The following is a 14,771-nucleotide window of genomic DNA, read 5'->3' on the forward strand; positions in this document are numbered from 1 at the left end:
ATGAACTCATCTACAAAACAGAAACAGACTCACACACATAGTAAATCTTACGGTTAACAGGGAAAGGAGGTGGGAAAGGATAAACTGGGCATTAGAAATTTGTACCTCTGGGGGAGTGATGGAAATGTTAGCTGTCATGTTTGTGGTGGTGGTTTCATGGATGTACACATCTACCAAAATTCATCAAACTGTATATCTGAAATATGTGTGGTTTCCTGTACAAGAGTCATACCACAATAAAGATGTTAAAAAATTGTTCTTTATGATTTCTGAAATTTTCTGGGATGGTTTCACTTATATTTAGTTTGTTTGCATCCAAAAGAACAAGAACATTCCAAGTGTATGTCCCCACATCTGATTAAAGTCCACAGAGAATCCATTCGCAACCCAACAACCGTGGCAGAGCTCCCAGGCCAGTTTGGTACTTGTCATATCATGCTGAATACTCAGTGTTTCTGTTAACTGAGAACAATTAAATGTGTCCTGTTAGTAAGTACAATTCTTTGATTAGAAAATCAGGAGAACGTATGTCTTAGTTTGGTGAAATCATCAAGCCCTTTCTAGTGGAAATTACATACCACACTTCTAACAATGTAAGTCCACTCATGTGCTGTGCCTCCAGCTCTCTTGAAACTGAAAAGTGTGACAAACGTCATGCTCATCTATGGAAGGTTTGGGGAAGTTGAAATTAAATTTTCTAATTGAAAAAAAAAAAGGCATATCTTAGCCTGGCAAAAACACGCTTTGCATAAAATCTGCATGCCTGAGTTATTCAATACATCACAGGATTTTTTTCCTTTCCCTTTATTTTATCTTTTTGTCATGGAAAATTTCACAAGTAGGTGAACCAGTATAATGAACATTCTTGGAACCGTCACCCACCTTCAACAAGTATCCACACGTGTCAATCTAACACTTCATCTACACTCCCCACCACTGCCCCATCTTCCTGCCTCAGCTTGTTATTTACCATTTATTTTTTTTGTGGTGGGAGGGAGGTTTATTTGTTTATTTACTTTTTTTAGAGGAGGTACTGGGGATTGAACCCGGAACCTCATGCATGCTAAGCATGCGCTCTACCACTTTGAGCTATATCCTCCCTCTCGGCTTGGTCTTTAAAAGAAAACTGTAGCCATCATTTCATTTCATTAATGAATATTTCACTAAAACTAATGACTCTTTATTTTTAAACCTAACTGCAATACTATTACCTCATTTTAAACAACAAAATATTATTGCCACATTTTAAAATCTTCTCAATAACTCCTTAATACCATCCAACAGCCAGTTCCATTTTCCTGTCTTTTTCTTTTACAGCTGAATTGCTCAAATCAGTATCCAAATGCGATCCACATATCCAATGTATATATTTTTGTTGTTGTTGCGAGAGGTAATTAGGTTTTGTTTGTTTTTTTTTTTTTTTTAGAGGAGGTACTGGGGATTGAACCCAGGACCTTGTACATGCTAAGCATGCGCTCTACCACTGAGCTACACCCTTCCCCTCAAAGCATATACTTCTAACTTCTTTTTTCTTCCTGCAATTCAACTCCCATTTCTAGTTTGTTCAGCACTAATAACACCACAATCACATGACAAACTAACTTAAAAATAGAACCATCTAAGGAGGGGTAAAAAAGAGAAGTTAAGATACTTAAAAGCTAAAATCAAAAACTTTCAGTAGAGTGTTTTTAATTAAAATAAAAAATAAAGCACTTAATTTTCCTGTACATGCCTGTTCCCTTGGCGAAAAGGAGAAATGCTATATTCTTACTACTTTTTCAGATTCTTCAGACAAATCTGAACTTCCCTGGACTTCCGGGGGCACACTGGAAAGTGACAAGAAACGTACAAGGGACTCTTGCTTTGCCAACAACAGCGTTCGGCCCTTGGGCTACAAAGGCAGAATCCCTTGCAAAAAGGAGTTTCAGTTCCACAGTGGGGCGAGGTGGAGTTCTCTCTGCAGGAGCCTGATATCAGCTATCGATCACTTTAAAACATGATGTAATAAATTTGTGCATGTTAAAAGGGCCAAATGGAAACTCAAAATCACTTACATCTTGATCAACATTCAAAGGAATGCAACTCCTGGGCTAGGGCTGCGCCCTGTCCCTAAAGGGCTGAGCAGTTACCCATCTGCTCTGAGCAGCAAGGCGCTCTCCTGCCGCGACGCAGACAGGGCTCTCCCACACCGAAGTCCACTCTTTCTAGGGGGTCAGAGTGATAAACTCCCCAACGCTGCAGGGTTTCCCCAAGCTAGCAGGGGCCCACTTCCAACTTGGATAACGGCTCACCAATAACATCTCGTGCTCTTTCCTGAGACCCTCACAGACTGAGCATGTGAAAACTCAAGCTATTCCCTTTCAGAGATGAAAGCCCTTCCCTCGGCAGGGTGATGTGCTGGGCCTGGATCTAGTTTACTTTCCTTTTTTCTCCAGTCTATGAATCCGCTCTCCAGAATCACTGTTTACCCCAGCAGAGGAGGAGGAATTCCCTCTCCCAGCTGGCTGACCCTAACCAACGGAGAGTCCACCCTGAGGTCGGAGGAGTGGCTGGGGTCCCGGCGGCAGGGGCAGGGACTCTGCACTAGAGGCGTGACCGCCTACAAACATCACGTCCACTCGCCGTAAAGCAGGAGGCGAGACTCTTTCAGGAAAGGAGAACTGCTCAAGCATTTTCTCCTACTTTTTCAGCCATGAGGAAGAACTGAAGGCAAAGATCCACTCGAACTAGGTTGTTAAAAACTTCCCTAAAGTCAAGGAGCATCTCTTATTCATCACTGAATCTCCAGAGCCTAGGACTGTCCTGGGCCTGAGGGACGGTGGACACAGTAAGTTTGACCCAGGAATAATAGCCATCTGAAGGGTCAAATGACCCTTCTTAAATATATATTTTCTATGTCCTCCTTTCCCCAACAGTGCCCTCCCCCGACACCAGCTCACCTCCACAGGAACTTTAGAAAGGACACTGCAATGACGAGGGCCAGGCCCACGAGGAACGCGACAGTCACGGCTGTAGAAAGAACAGAAAACACACTGTCACCAAAAACATCATCCCAAGCACCAAAGCTGTCAGGTCGTCGCAGTTCATCTGCAAATGGAAAAGGCACACAAATGAAATGGACAGCCTTACGCTAAATCTCCTATTGGCAACCGGGAACAGTCTTCAGAAGGCAGTGCTAACTTGCATTGTGAAAAACACCAAACATGATCAAAAGTACAAACAATTGTATAATAAACCCATCACCTAGGTTCTGGAGTATCAAACACTGTCATTCTTCCTTCATCTATGACTACTCTCCCTCATTTTAAAAAAAATTTTTGCCTGAAGCATTTTTAAGCAAATCCCAGACATCAAAGTTAGCTCATCCCCTCAGGAGGTGTGTCCAGGCCATCACGCAGCCCTGGACGTGACCCCTGAGGAGGGCACCGCGCCCCGTCTGCTGGGCCCCACCGAAGACGCAGGGCCTCTTGCTGGTCAGAAGAAGGCAGTAAGCGAACCCAAGTCACAAGATAACCGGCCAGTCCTCTTGCAAAGGGTCCAGCGTGTGAAAGACCAAGAAAGGCTGATCAGAGAAGATGAGATGAGATGGGAAGAGACCAAGGGGACCTGACCCCTAAATGCACTGTGGGGTTCTGGGCAGAAAAAGGACGCCAGAAGGGACACGGGAGAAACCTGAAAAGTCAGTCAACAGTGCTGGGTCCCTCCATTAAAAAATGATAATAATTAATTAATTAATTAATTAACCTAATTTCCTCCCCCCAAAACAAACAAACAAAATATACTATACCTAAATGAGACAACCTATAATATAGGGTTTCAGTTACACAAAGTGTAAAACTAAAACCTCTGAAAACACAAACTCGAAAAATCAACCAGGAGAGTGTACGTACGAAGGTCACTGTCGACTGGCTTCTCGTTGACAACCAGGTCACAAGCAGCTTCACTGGCTCCATCAGGGGCATGCTTTACCAGGAGAGAATAGTTTCCAAATTCTCCAAATTTATATTCCAACCTACAAAGATCGGGTAAAATCAAGAAATGTTGTTCGGGTGGGAAATAAGGAGGTGGATTTTGGTAATGGCATTGAGGCAGGGTGACAGGCATTCCTGGGTGCAGACCAGGGAAGAGACAGAAAAATACTTTGAAAGAAGGAAAAGCTAGAAACCAAATAGAAAAAAAAAAAAAAGGCAGAAAAAGCAGATTGTGTAGGTCACATCAAAGCAGGCACGAACCTACAAAGTTCCTTGTCCTCCACGGTGTCGTTGAGTTGCAGGATGGACACGTGCTGGGTGCCGACGGCCACGGCTGCCACGCTGGGCTTTCCGGGTTTCCCACTGCGGGAGGCGTGGACCAGGACCTGAAGCAAGCACTACACACACAGTGCGGGCGGCATGTCAGGCGCGTCCGACAGTCTCCCGGTTCTCGGAGGACGGAACCTCCGACTGAAGACCCTGAGATAACTTTTCCTTCGCACTTAGAAAAAAAAACTTCTCAGTTTCAATCATTTAGATACAATTTGCCTATATAACTAAGTGTTGGGGAACTCTACACCTTTATTCACAGGTAAATTCTTCACCTAATTAACAAATACAGCATCCATTAAGCCATTAAGTCTTTTTTTTTTAAGCTTATTTATTTTGGGGTTTTTTTGGCGGGGGGAGGTAATTAGGTTATTTGTTCATTTATTTTTAATGGAGGCACTGGGGATTGAACCCAGGACCTCGTGCATGCTAACTAAGCACGCGCTCTACCCCTGAGCTATCCCCTCCCTGCCATTAAGTCTTCCATTCGACTGTTTTACTTAGTATTACTTAATTAATAATTTCCAAGAGTCTACCCAATTTGCATATTTATCATTTTTAACGGTTGTAGTATATTCCATCAAACACTATAGTTATGACCATTTTGGCTGCTTTTAAAGCTTTTTTGTCTTATCTTTTTGTATATAACTTATATAAATTAATACTGTTTTTGAAAATACAATTTAATTATGAAATATATAATATATATATATTTATGCTTATAATTTATAAGTTATATTATTTTAAAAGATCTATACATGGACTTCCCTGGACTTCCATGGTGGGGAGGGTGTAGCTCAGCAGCAGAGCGCGTGCTTAGCATGCATGAGGTCCTGGGCTCAATCTCCAATACCGTCGTTAAAAAAAAAAAAGGAAATGAACAGATCTACCCATGCTGTTCCTCTTCCTTTAAATTCTTTCCCTAAGAAAAATTTCCAAAAATTAGATTAATGGATAAAAAATAATCACTTTAATGATTCTTGTTACATGTGGCCAAACGGTACTCAAACAATATTTATTTCTTATCAGCCTTACCGGGAGTTCAAATCATTCTTCTTTTTGTTTAGGTACTTGGTATTCATGACACCACAGCATCAAGATTACATTTTCAATTATCAATAGATTAAATAATTCAATCTTCTTTTGCTGTTTTATGTTGCCTATGGTGTGAACCATTTGGTAGACACCAAAGTCCCTCGAGCACAATCTTAGAAATATGTTCTCATGTACTGTAATACTAAACGTTTAACATCGTGTTATATTCTGTTGGGTTTTTTGGGGGGAGGCAGGTAATTAGGTTTTCTATGTATTTATTTTAACAGAGGGACTGGGGATTGAACCTAGGACCCTGTGCATGCTAAGCACGAGCTCTATCACTTGACCTTTACCCTCCCCACTATTTTGTTGTTTTTAATGACAAGTTGTTTAAGTTTTATATTCTAATCTGGCTTGTTATTTCTTCTATTGCTTCATTAGTTTAAAAATGTACCCTGTACAGGGGAGGGTACAGCTCAGAGGCAGGGCACATTCTTAGTTTGCACAAGGTCCGGGGTTCAATCTGCAGTTCCTCCTCGAAAAATAAACAGATAAATAAAATCTAATTCCCTTCCCCCACCAAAAATAATAAACAAACAAACAAACAAATAATTTTAAAAAGTACCCTGCATCTTAAAATATTTTAAAAGTTTGTGTGGGTTTTGTTTTTTTTAAACATTAATCCACTTGGGATGGTATCCAATAATTCAGAACACCTTTCCCATGGTTTTAGCTGTAATACATTACATTCTTATGTAAATTAGATTCTACTCACATTTATCTTGGCCCTGCAGTCTCCATGTCTCTTTTTCCACAATGTCTCTGCTCTGTGATGTACCTTATCTGGTACTGCAAGCTTCCCTTCTCCCATGTCCCCTTCTCCTTTGGGGCCATCCTCTGATTGTCTGGCGCATTTACTCTTTCATATAAACTTTGGAGTTATTTATGCAGATTCTATAAAGTATCCACTGATATACGCACAGTAGTTGTGTTAAGTATAAATTACTTTGGGAAGTGCTGCCATTTTTCCAAGGTTTTTTTTTTTTTTGATGCAATTTTTAAATGGAATTATTTATACTTTCTCTCCCTGGTATTTCATTGTTAGTGTAAAGAAATGCAACAGATTTCTGTATATTAACCTTGTATCCTGTTACCTTGCTGAATTCATTTACTAGTTTTAATAGTTTTCATTTTTCCTATGGTTAGTCTTCATATCTGAGTGCACTACCTCTCCAGTTTTATAATTTAAAGTTCATAATTATGAATCAATAAAAATGTAAAAAAAAATAAATAAATAATTTAAAGTTCATAAACTTATTAAAGAAGTATAAATTTTAAGTTTAATAATTTTCCCATTAAAACTGTATCTTAAAAAAAATTGTATCACTATCCTTAGAAATGAACTCAAGGATGAAAATATAAATCATAATAAATCTTTCAACATGCCAACTTTCTCTACCTAATAGAATTTTATTTTATTTTATTTTATTTTATTTTATTTTATTTTAGATTGTCTGCACCTGTATTAATTAGAAAGTTTGACATGGGGTGGAGGGTGGGAAGGGATAGACTGGGATTTCAAAATTGTAGAATAGATAAACAAGATTACACTGTATAGCACAGGGAAATATACACAAAATGTTATGATAACTCAGAGAAAAAAATGTGACAATGAGTGTGTATATGTCCATGAATGACTGAAAAATTGTGCTGAACACGAATTTGACACATTGTAAAATGATTATAAATCAATAAAAAATGTTAAAAAAAAAAAGAAAGTTTGACATGCATTTCTTATGTTTTTGCCAGATTTTTAAGATTATTACCAAAATTATTTTAATTTCAGTTGACATATATATCCTAATTTTATTCTAGTTTTATTAATTTCCATGTTCCCCTTAAATTTATCAGTAATTTATCAACTGTGTGACTTTTATATTTAAAAAAAATCTCTTGGCTCATTCTTATTTCCATTTTTTCCCTCATGTTGAAGTTTACATGGTTATGATTTTTCTTGCTTCCTTTTTTCTTCTTCAGAGGATGATACGACTTCCCAAAACCTTGACGCTCTTACTAGACAGCTCCTTACTCGACAGCTTTGCATTTCCCCTTTTCTTTCTGATTAACATAAAGCAGGACCCTGGAAACAAACAGCCTCTGAAGCTAGAGAGAGGGGTGTGGACCCCAGTGCTGCCACGTGACAGCTAGGTGACCCAGGAAAAGTCCCTTTACTGCTCTTAATCTCAGCATCCCCACCTGCTAATCCAGACACACCCTGGGTTGTGGTCCGGATTAAATGAGCTCTGACAAACCTAAAACACAGAGCAGACCCTCAGCAAACAGCAGCTGCCACTTGTGTTACTACCATCTTTTTTTTTTTAATTGACGTGTAGTCAATTACAACGTGTCAGTTTCTGGTGTACAGCGTAGTGTCCCAGTCATATTATCATCTTTATTGTTAGATATGTTCAAATAAAATTTTTCACAAGAATTGTTTTGTCCAGGTCAAAGATTTTCCTATGAAATATTTATGTTTGAATTTCATCTCCTATTATATCAGTTTCTTTTTGTTGTGCAGAGAAATGAGATTACAGGATGTATAATCTCTGCCTTTTGTATTTGAGTCTCTTTTGACTTAATGCATGACTGGTGTTTTGTTAATATATACAGACATTTTTGAAGTTAACGATTTTTTCTATTTAATTCAGGGTTCTTTTAGGTCTTTCTTGTGATCAACCTTTTGTCTTGAACGAGCTTTTTCAATCTAAGGACTTTGTGTCTCACGTTACTGCATAGAAGGTGGCATGTCCCGCTCCATTAGCTTTTCAGTTGATATCCACACTATGGATTTTTTTTAATTTGTTTTTTTTAAAGCTATTTACAGTAAACAGGTCACAAGCCATTAAAATTCTTCCTCTGAAGGTGATACATTGAAGCTCTCAATTTGGAAATGAAGACTATTTCATTTTACATGAAGAGTAGTCTTGTTCTTAAAAAGGAACAAGGTCTAGCACAGGAGTAACACCTTCAGCTGAAATAAATCCATTGTCATCAGAAGGGTAAGTCCCTGTAATCACTGACTCAGCCTCCTTACTGCCCCGCCCGGGGAGAACACCCGTGTCTCAATCCTTCCTTCTCTGGTCCAACAGGACAGTTATGGAGTAGGCAGAGTCACCAAATATAATACGTCTATCAGTATCAACTTTGCTTGTCATGGAGCACTGGTTTTTAAAAGATGGGCAGGGGAAAAGATAAGAGACAGATGTTGAACAAATATATGTATGTATATGCATAACTGGGACATTGTACTGTACACCAGAAATTGACACATTATAACTGACTCTACTTCAATTTTTTAAAAAAAGAAAGAAAGGAATGCTGCCTGTTGTTGGTCTTTCTCATGATGGTATTTCTTCTGAGTTTTTACACAGCCTGTCTGCTTCCTCACCTGCAAAGCTGCAATTAACACGTGGAGGGCTGCAGGTATGACAGCACCAAGGGTCACAACCAGACACGCCCCAAAGCAAACACAGCCCTGAGCATGCACAGGGCACCCACTTGATAACAGCCGTCGTAATTCCAGTAGACGGTCAAGTTCGTCCCGGGCAGTTCATTATGGATGAGCAGTAACGCCTGGTCCATCTTCAGCTCCACATGTCTTTTTTTGTCTACGTCTGGAAAGAATTAGGAGAAAAGTTTTAAAAAGAAAAAAAAAAACCAAAACGATAAACCGGCACCTGAAAAAAGTGTCGGAGACAAAGTGCGTGTGAGTGAACAGTGAGTGAACTTCCCAGGTGAGCTTCTCAAACGCCTGGGGGATCTGGTCCCTCACGCAGCGTCAGCGGGGATGCTAGGACATGCGCATGCGCACACGTGCCTCACTGCTCCATAAGCCCTGGGCTTAGAACTCATCACTTCACCAGATGCTCTTAGGATTCCATAAAGACGGTGCACATTCTGCAGTTAAGTCGGCCAATATGGTAGGAAAACAAAGTGAACTATTATTGGCTCAAGTTAAAGCAACATGTTTCATTCAGACCAACTGGGCCATTTGTATCTGTTACTATATATGGAAGAGAAATTACCCTCTAGCTTCGAGGCAAAAGGAAAAAAGAGAAATTATTTAATAACACAGCTAGAAAGGTAATAATCTAGCCTCTTTTATTCTGTAACACAAAAGGCTTTGGGGCTCCCAAGTACATCATCTGGTTAATTCAGAAAGCTCACTGTAGCCAGTCTAAATCCCTCTTTTTTTTTTAAATTGGTGTATAGCTGATTTACAATGTTGTGTTAGTTTCCTGTGTATAAATCCCTCATTTTTAAAGTTTATCCTCAGTGAGCTTTATTGAGCTCTCAGTGAAGACACAACACACAGTACATAACTCTTACTGATCTACCGAAGCTTCTTTCCTCTAGGCTAAATAAAGCCTCGTCAATCACTTTTTCTGTTCTTCGGTGTCTTTCTGGAGTGCTTCCAGCAGAAGCAGTGCTGGGACCAGGTGTACAACACAGTGGGTTAAGCATGCGGACTCCAAGTCGGGCCAACTTGAATTTGAATCCCATCCTGCCTCAGCATTCCTCATCAATGACTTGGGGTCATAAGAATGTCTATTTCAGAGGACTGCCGGCCAGGCTAAAGCTGATGATGTATGTGAAGTGCTTGGCACAGAACCTCAAACGAAGTAAGCGTTCGACAAAGGATGATTATAATGACTCCAGGCCACATCCAACCAATGCAGGGGGCAACTCAGAATTAGGCATATATGGCTAAAAATTTTTAAAAGTTGTCTCTTTTTTTTCCATTTAATTTTTCTTCCAATTTCTCCCCATTTCCTATTTCTTCCAGTTATAAGAAATGCTGCTATATCTTATACAACAATGCTGCTATCTACATCTGAAAATCAACATCTCTTCTTTCAACTTAGTTCCTTCAGAATGAAGTTCCAGGAGTGACATTTTTTCACCCCAAAGAGCTTTTTAAATAGCTTTTGATACATTTAGCCAAATTCCTCTCCAGTGTAGCTGTGCTGATTTATAAAGACCACTGTGGTGCTTGTCAGCAACCAGGGGACACACAACTACAGGCCTACCGTGCAGCCTGCCCCGGCAGCCTTGATGCAATAGCTGCTGGTGTCTCGGTTTTCTGGATGAGGGATGTCAGGCCTGCAGAGGTCAAGTGACCTGCCTGAGGTCACTCTGCAGCCGCCAGGATTTAAGCCACAACCAGTCTGGCCAGCATCGAACCCTCCAGGCTCCTGGCCTCCTGAGACTAAACCAATCTGTTCCCCAGCAGCTAGACCAGTTTAATTTTTTTCCTTACTTTTTAGTTTGATGTCTAGAAAACATAATTTCCTTATTATTTTAGTTCTGAGTTAGCGATAAGCAAGTTTGAAAGCGTTTTCCCAATGTTCACCATCAGTACCCTCCTCACCTGTGAAAACGAGATGTTCACTTAACCACTCAGCCCCCGTGCTCTGGAGTTCTTCTAAGGCACTTGGGTAATTTCTTCACACAGCACAGGTATGAAATCCTTTGGCACAGTTGTCATAATGTTACCAAATATTTCTCTTGTGCATTTCCCTCGTTCAGGTTTGAGAGTTGCCATTTAACTGTGTTGTCACTGCCTGTTCTAACACCACCCCTACCTAGTTGTAATAACTACTGCTTTCATTCACGTCTCTGAGACTTTACTGATGGGTGGAATAGGGGTCTTGCTTTATGTTTAGATTTTCCACATGAATTCCAGCCTCTGAAACATCTTGTCATCGATATTAAGTATTTTATATGTAGGGCTGTGTGTGGGGTTAATGCTAGCTGAACATCATGACCTGGGAAGCTAAAAAATCAAAGCCCTGCCCCTCTAGACCAATTAAATCAGCATCTCTGCCCAACCAACATGATTTAGTTTTTGTATTTTTTTCACTGAGGTATAGTTGATTTACAATATTATATCAGTTTCAGGTGTACAATATAGTGATTCAAAAGTTTGATAGATTATACTCCACTTAAAGTTATAAAATACTGGTGTATTCCCTGTGTTGTCCGTTACATCCTTAAAGCTTATTTTATACACAGTAGTTTGTGTCACTTAATCCCCCCGCCTCCCACTCCCTTCTCCCTCCCTGCTGGTAACTGCTAGTTTGTTCTCCAAATCTGTCAGTCTGTTTCTGTTCTGTTGTATACATCTGTTTGTTTTATTTTTTAGATCTGACATGTAAGTGATAACATACAGTATTTGTCTTTCTTGGTCTGACTTATTTCACTAAGCATAATACCCTCCAGGTCCATCCATGTTCCTGCAAATGGTAGAATTTCATTCTTTTTTTATGACTAATATTTCATTGTATGTGTGTGTATATACATACACACATATATGTATATACTCATATATATACATAATACACACATATATATGACTTCTCGTTCATTCATTCATCTACCAATGGGCACTTAGGTTGCTTCCATAGCTTGGCAACTGTAAATAATAATGCTATGAACACTGGGATGCGTGTATCATTTCAAATTAGTGTTTTCACTTTCTTCAGTTATATACCCAGGAGTGGGATTGCTGGATCATACAGTAGCTCTATTTTTAATTTTTTGAAGAACCTTCTGTTCTCCATAGTGGCTGCACCAATTTACATTCCCATCAAAAGCATACAAGGGGTCCCATTTCTCTACATCCTTCACCGACACTTGTTATCCTCCTCAAAACAACAGCAACAACAACAAAAATCTCCCAAGGAGTGCTACTGTGCAGCCAAGACTAAAGACCACAGCTAGAGAGACTGTGAGTATAAGGCCAGGGGATTTTGACACCTTTGTACCTTTCTGCATTATTTGAACAGTTTTGTTTTTCAACCAATGAGTCTATCTGTATCATACACACACGATGAAATACCTAAGCCACCCAATATGACATCAAAATTGAAACTGATTCTCACTCTCTAGAAAAAGCTGTCAACTTCCATATGGCTGACTTAAGAAATACTGGGGCAACTTCAAGGAGAGTTACATACAGCAAACAGCTCCCTCCTCCTCTCCCTGTCTACCATGTCTTGGTGAGGAAATAAACCAAGCAGTCACCTTTGAATAGTGTCCAAGTAACTGTACTGTTTGTGTATTTTAGACTTTTATTTCATTTCCAAATATTTAATTTCCGGTTCTAGGTCTCTGCTCATGACTGTCTTTGCTGGGCATATTTTAAAAGACATACTCCACTTAATTTTTTTTTTCAGGTAAACTTGAGTCTTCAAATCATATAAAGGTGGAGTCCTTAAGTAGGAAGTTGTCCAGCCCAAGCCTGGACTCCAGGTGGCACTAAATGCCTGGCTGTCCTCCCAGCAGTTTCCTGAAGGTTCTGGGGTGGATGGCTAGGATGTCCTCCTCACTACATAGAATCACCCTTTAGAAACCACCTTTTCTCTACAATAACCATCATTATTAACTGATGCGAAAGTACCAGAAAAGAGCGTTGTGCCCACCAGATCTGGCCCTGACAAGTTGTGCCGGGGCCGATTACGTAATAACCTCTTGAGGTCTGCTCCTCAAGGATAAAGGGGAGGGAGTGAACGAGACTGAGCTCGGGGGTGGGGAGACAACACACAAAACGTAATCGGCTAAGCCCATTCTTCAAAATTCACTTTGTCTTCACCCTACAACGTTCCGATTGGGGAAGAGGAGCAGTTTGAACCATATACACTGACACCAAAATCCCTGTGTTCTGATACAGAGAAGGGGATGGGAAGAAGAGGAGGAGAGGCAGGTGAGAGCTTTGCAGGTGATAACGAGACCTTCCCCCGACACTGGCCGAGCCGAGTTTGCTGCGCTGGCTGGTCCCAACATCCCCGACCACAGCATCCCCTGAGGAAGTGCTTGGGACTACGATTTTCTAGGGCCCTCAGTCCTCGTCCAAAGAGTCTAGCGGAGGCCCTGGATTGGCATTTTTTCCCCTTTTCCCTGCAGAGCTCGGAGACCAGGCTAAGTGGGGAAACGCTCGCTAAGCCCGGTGCCTCTCCTCCGCGCAGGACAACAGCATCTTCCCCGCGGACCTCGCCGCTTTCCTCTTGCAGACCGCGGCCTCTGCGCTCCTCGGGTGACCATGGAAGTGGAACCGCCCAACCGGGCCGGGCAGGCCCGCTGAGATCCGACACCGCTTCTTGGCCCCCAGCTCCCGCGGCGCCGCCTCCATTGCCCGCCCGCAGCGCTCTCAGCCCCGGCCGCGGTGACCCGGGAGCCCAGCCCCGCAGCCCCTCCGTGCGGCGGACGGATTGCGGGGCGGCTGCCCGGCTCTGAGTAGCTTTGCCTTGGGGGAACGGATGGTACCCCGGTCAAAGACACTCTATGGAGACGGAGGCGCCCCGCGCCCGCGCCCTCCCGCTGGTCGGTGGGCGCCCGTGGGATGCGGGTCGGCCTCCGTGCACGAGCCCCGGCCCCGCGCTCCCGGAGGCGCGGCGGAAACGACACGCGAGTTCCGGCCGCCGCGCCTCCCGAGCGCTGGCCCGCGCGCCGCCCCGGGGAGGGACAGTCGCCGCCCCGCGGGCCCGGCCGGAGGGCGCACTCACCTGGCGTCGAGGAGCCGCCGGGGGCCAGCAGAGCGGCGCTCAGCACGGACGCGGCCAGCAGCAGCGCCGCCAGCGCCCGGCCCGCGCCCCGCGCCCCGTTCATGCCGCCCGCCGCCGCCGCGCAGCTCCCGCCGCTCCCTCTCCCGCCGCCGCCGCCGCGCTCCCGGGGCCCGCGCTGCTCCGCCGCGCACGGCCGCGCGCCCGTCATAACCCGGCTCTCCGCCTCCGTCGCCGCGCCCGGGTAAGCGCGGGGGCGGGGCCGGCCCTGCGCGGGGGCGGGGAGGGGCGGGGCGGAGGCGGGGTCTAGCCCGTGGGGGCGGGGCCGAGGCGAGCTCACGGAGCCCGGAGCCCAGGGTCCTCCAGCCGCTTAGGGCTTTCCGTCCCGGAGAGAGACATGTTCTCAGGAGAGGCCTCCCGCAGGCCCCCAGCCGCTGCTCCCCGGTCCCTCACCACCCACTGAGCAACACTCCGCTGAATCTCTGCGTCCAGCCATTCACCATCCGAACGGGTGTTTGTGCCCTCTCTCCACTGTCCTGCAAGTGCACGGCTAGCAAGACAGACAAGAGTCCCAGCCCCTAGTGTTTACTATCCAGAGGGAGAGTTGCGACAAAAAAGCCCGCCGTATGGTGCCACCACCTGGAAGAGCTCGTTGCCAGTCCCTGATGAAATTAAAGGCGCGCGGGTGCCGTGACTCCGCAGTTCCACTCCGAGCTATGCGCGTGGGGAAAACTACCATACGTGTAAGGGGACAGGTTACAATAATGCTTGTAGTGGAGTGGTTTGAAACTGCAAAAACCTGTAAAAGATCTACATGTCAATCAGTGGGGAAAATAGATAAATTGTGGTGTAGTCCATACAGCAGTAGAAATGA

At 43.2% G+C, this 14,771-nt stretch overlaps 1 protein-coding gene across 4 annotated transcripts in view; it reads right to left on the reverse strand.

The window, feature by feature from the left end:
• Positions 1-14,771, reverse strand: part of HGSNAT (heparan-alpha-glucosaminide N-acetyltransferase) — a 53,193-nt gene that overhangs the window by 15,492 nt on the left and 22,930 nt on the right. For 2 of the 4 annotated variants that reach the window (XR_012064345.1, XM_072950148.1), the window contains exons 1-5: positions 13,901-14,136; positions 8,895-9,010; positions 4,233-4,369; positions 3,891-4,012; positions 2,940-3,009 (exon numbers count right to left, since the gene is read on the reverse strand). Coding sequence is in view for 2 of the 4 variants with exons in the window: in XM_072950148.1 (XP_072806249.1) it covers positions 2,940-3,009; positions 3,891-4,012; positions 4,233-4,369; positions 8,895-9,010; positions 13,901-14,108 (653 nt within the window). In the remaining 2 variants the exon portion in view is untranslated. Of the gene's footprint in view, positions 1-2,939; positions 3,010-3,890; positions 4,013-4,232; positions 4,370-8,784; positions 9,011-13,900; positions 14,137-14,771 lie in introns of those variants that run through there. The other 2 variants (XM_072950150.1, XM_072950149.1) reach the window with 2 other exon arrangements.

The sequence above is a fragment of the Vicugna pacos genome, chromosome 26 (genome assembly GCF_048564905.1).
Source record: "Vicugna pacos chromosome 26, VicPac4, whole genome shotgun sequence".
In the NCBI taxonomy this organism is placed as follows: Eukaryota; Metazoa; Chordata; class Mammalia; order Artiodactyla; family Camelidae; genus Vicugna; species Vicugna pacos.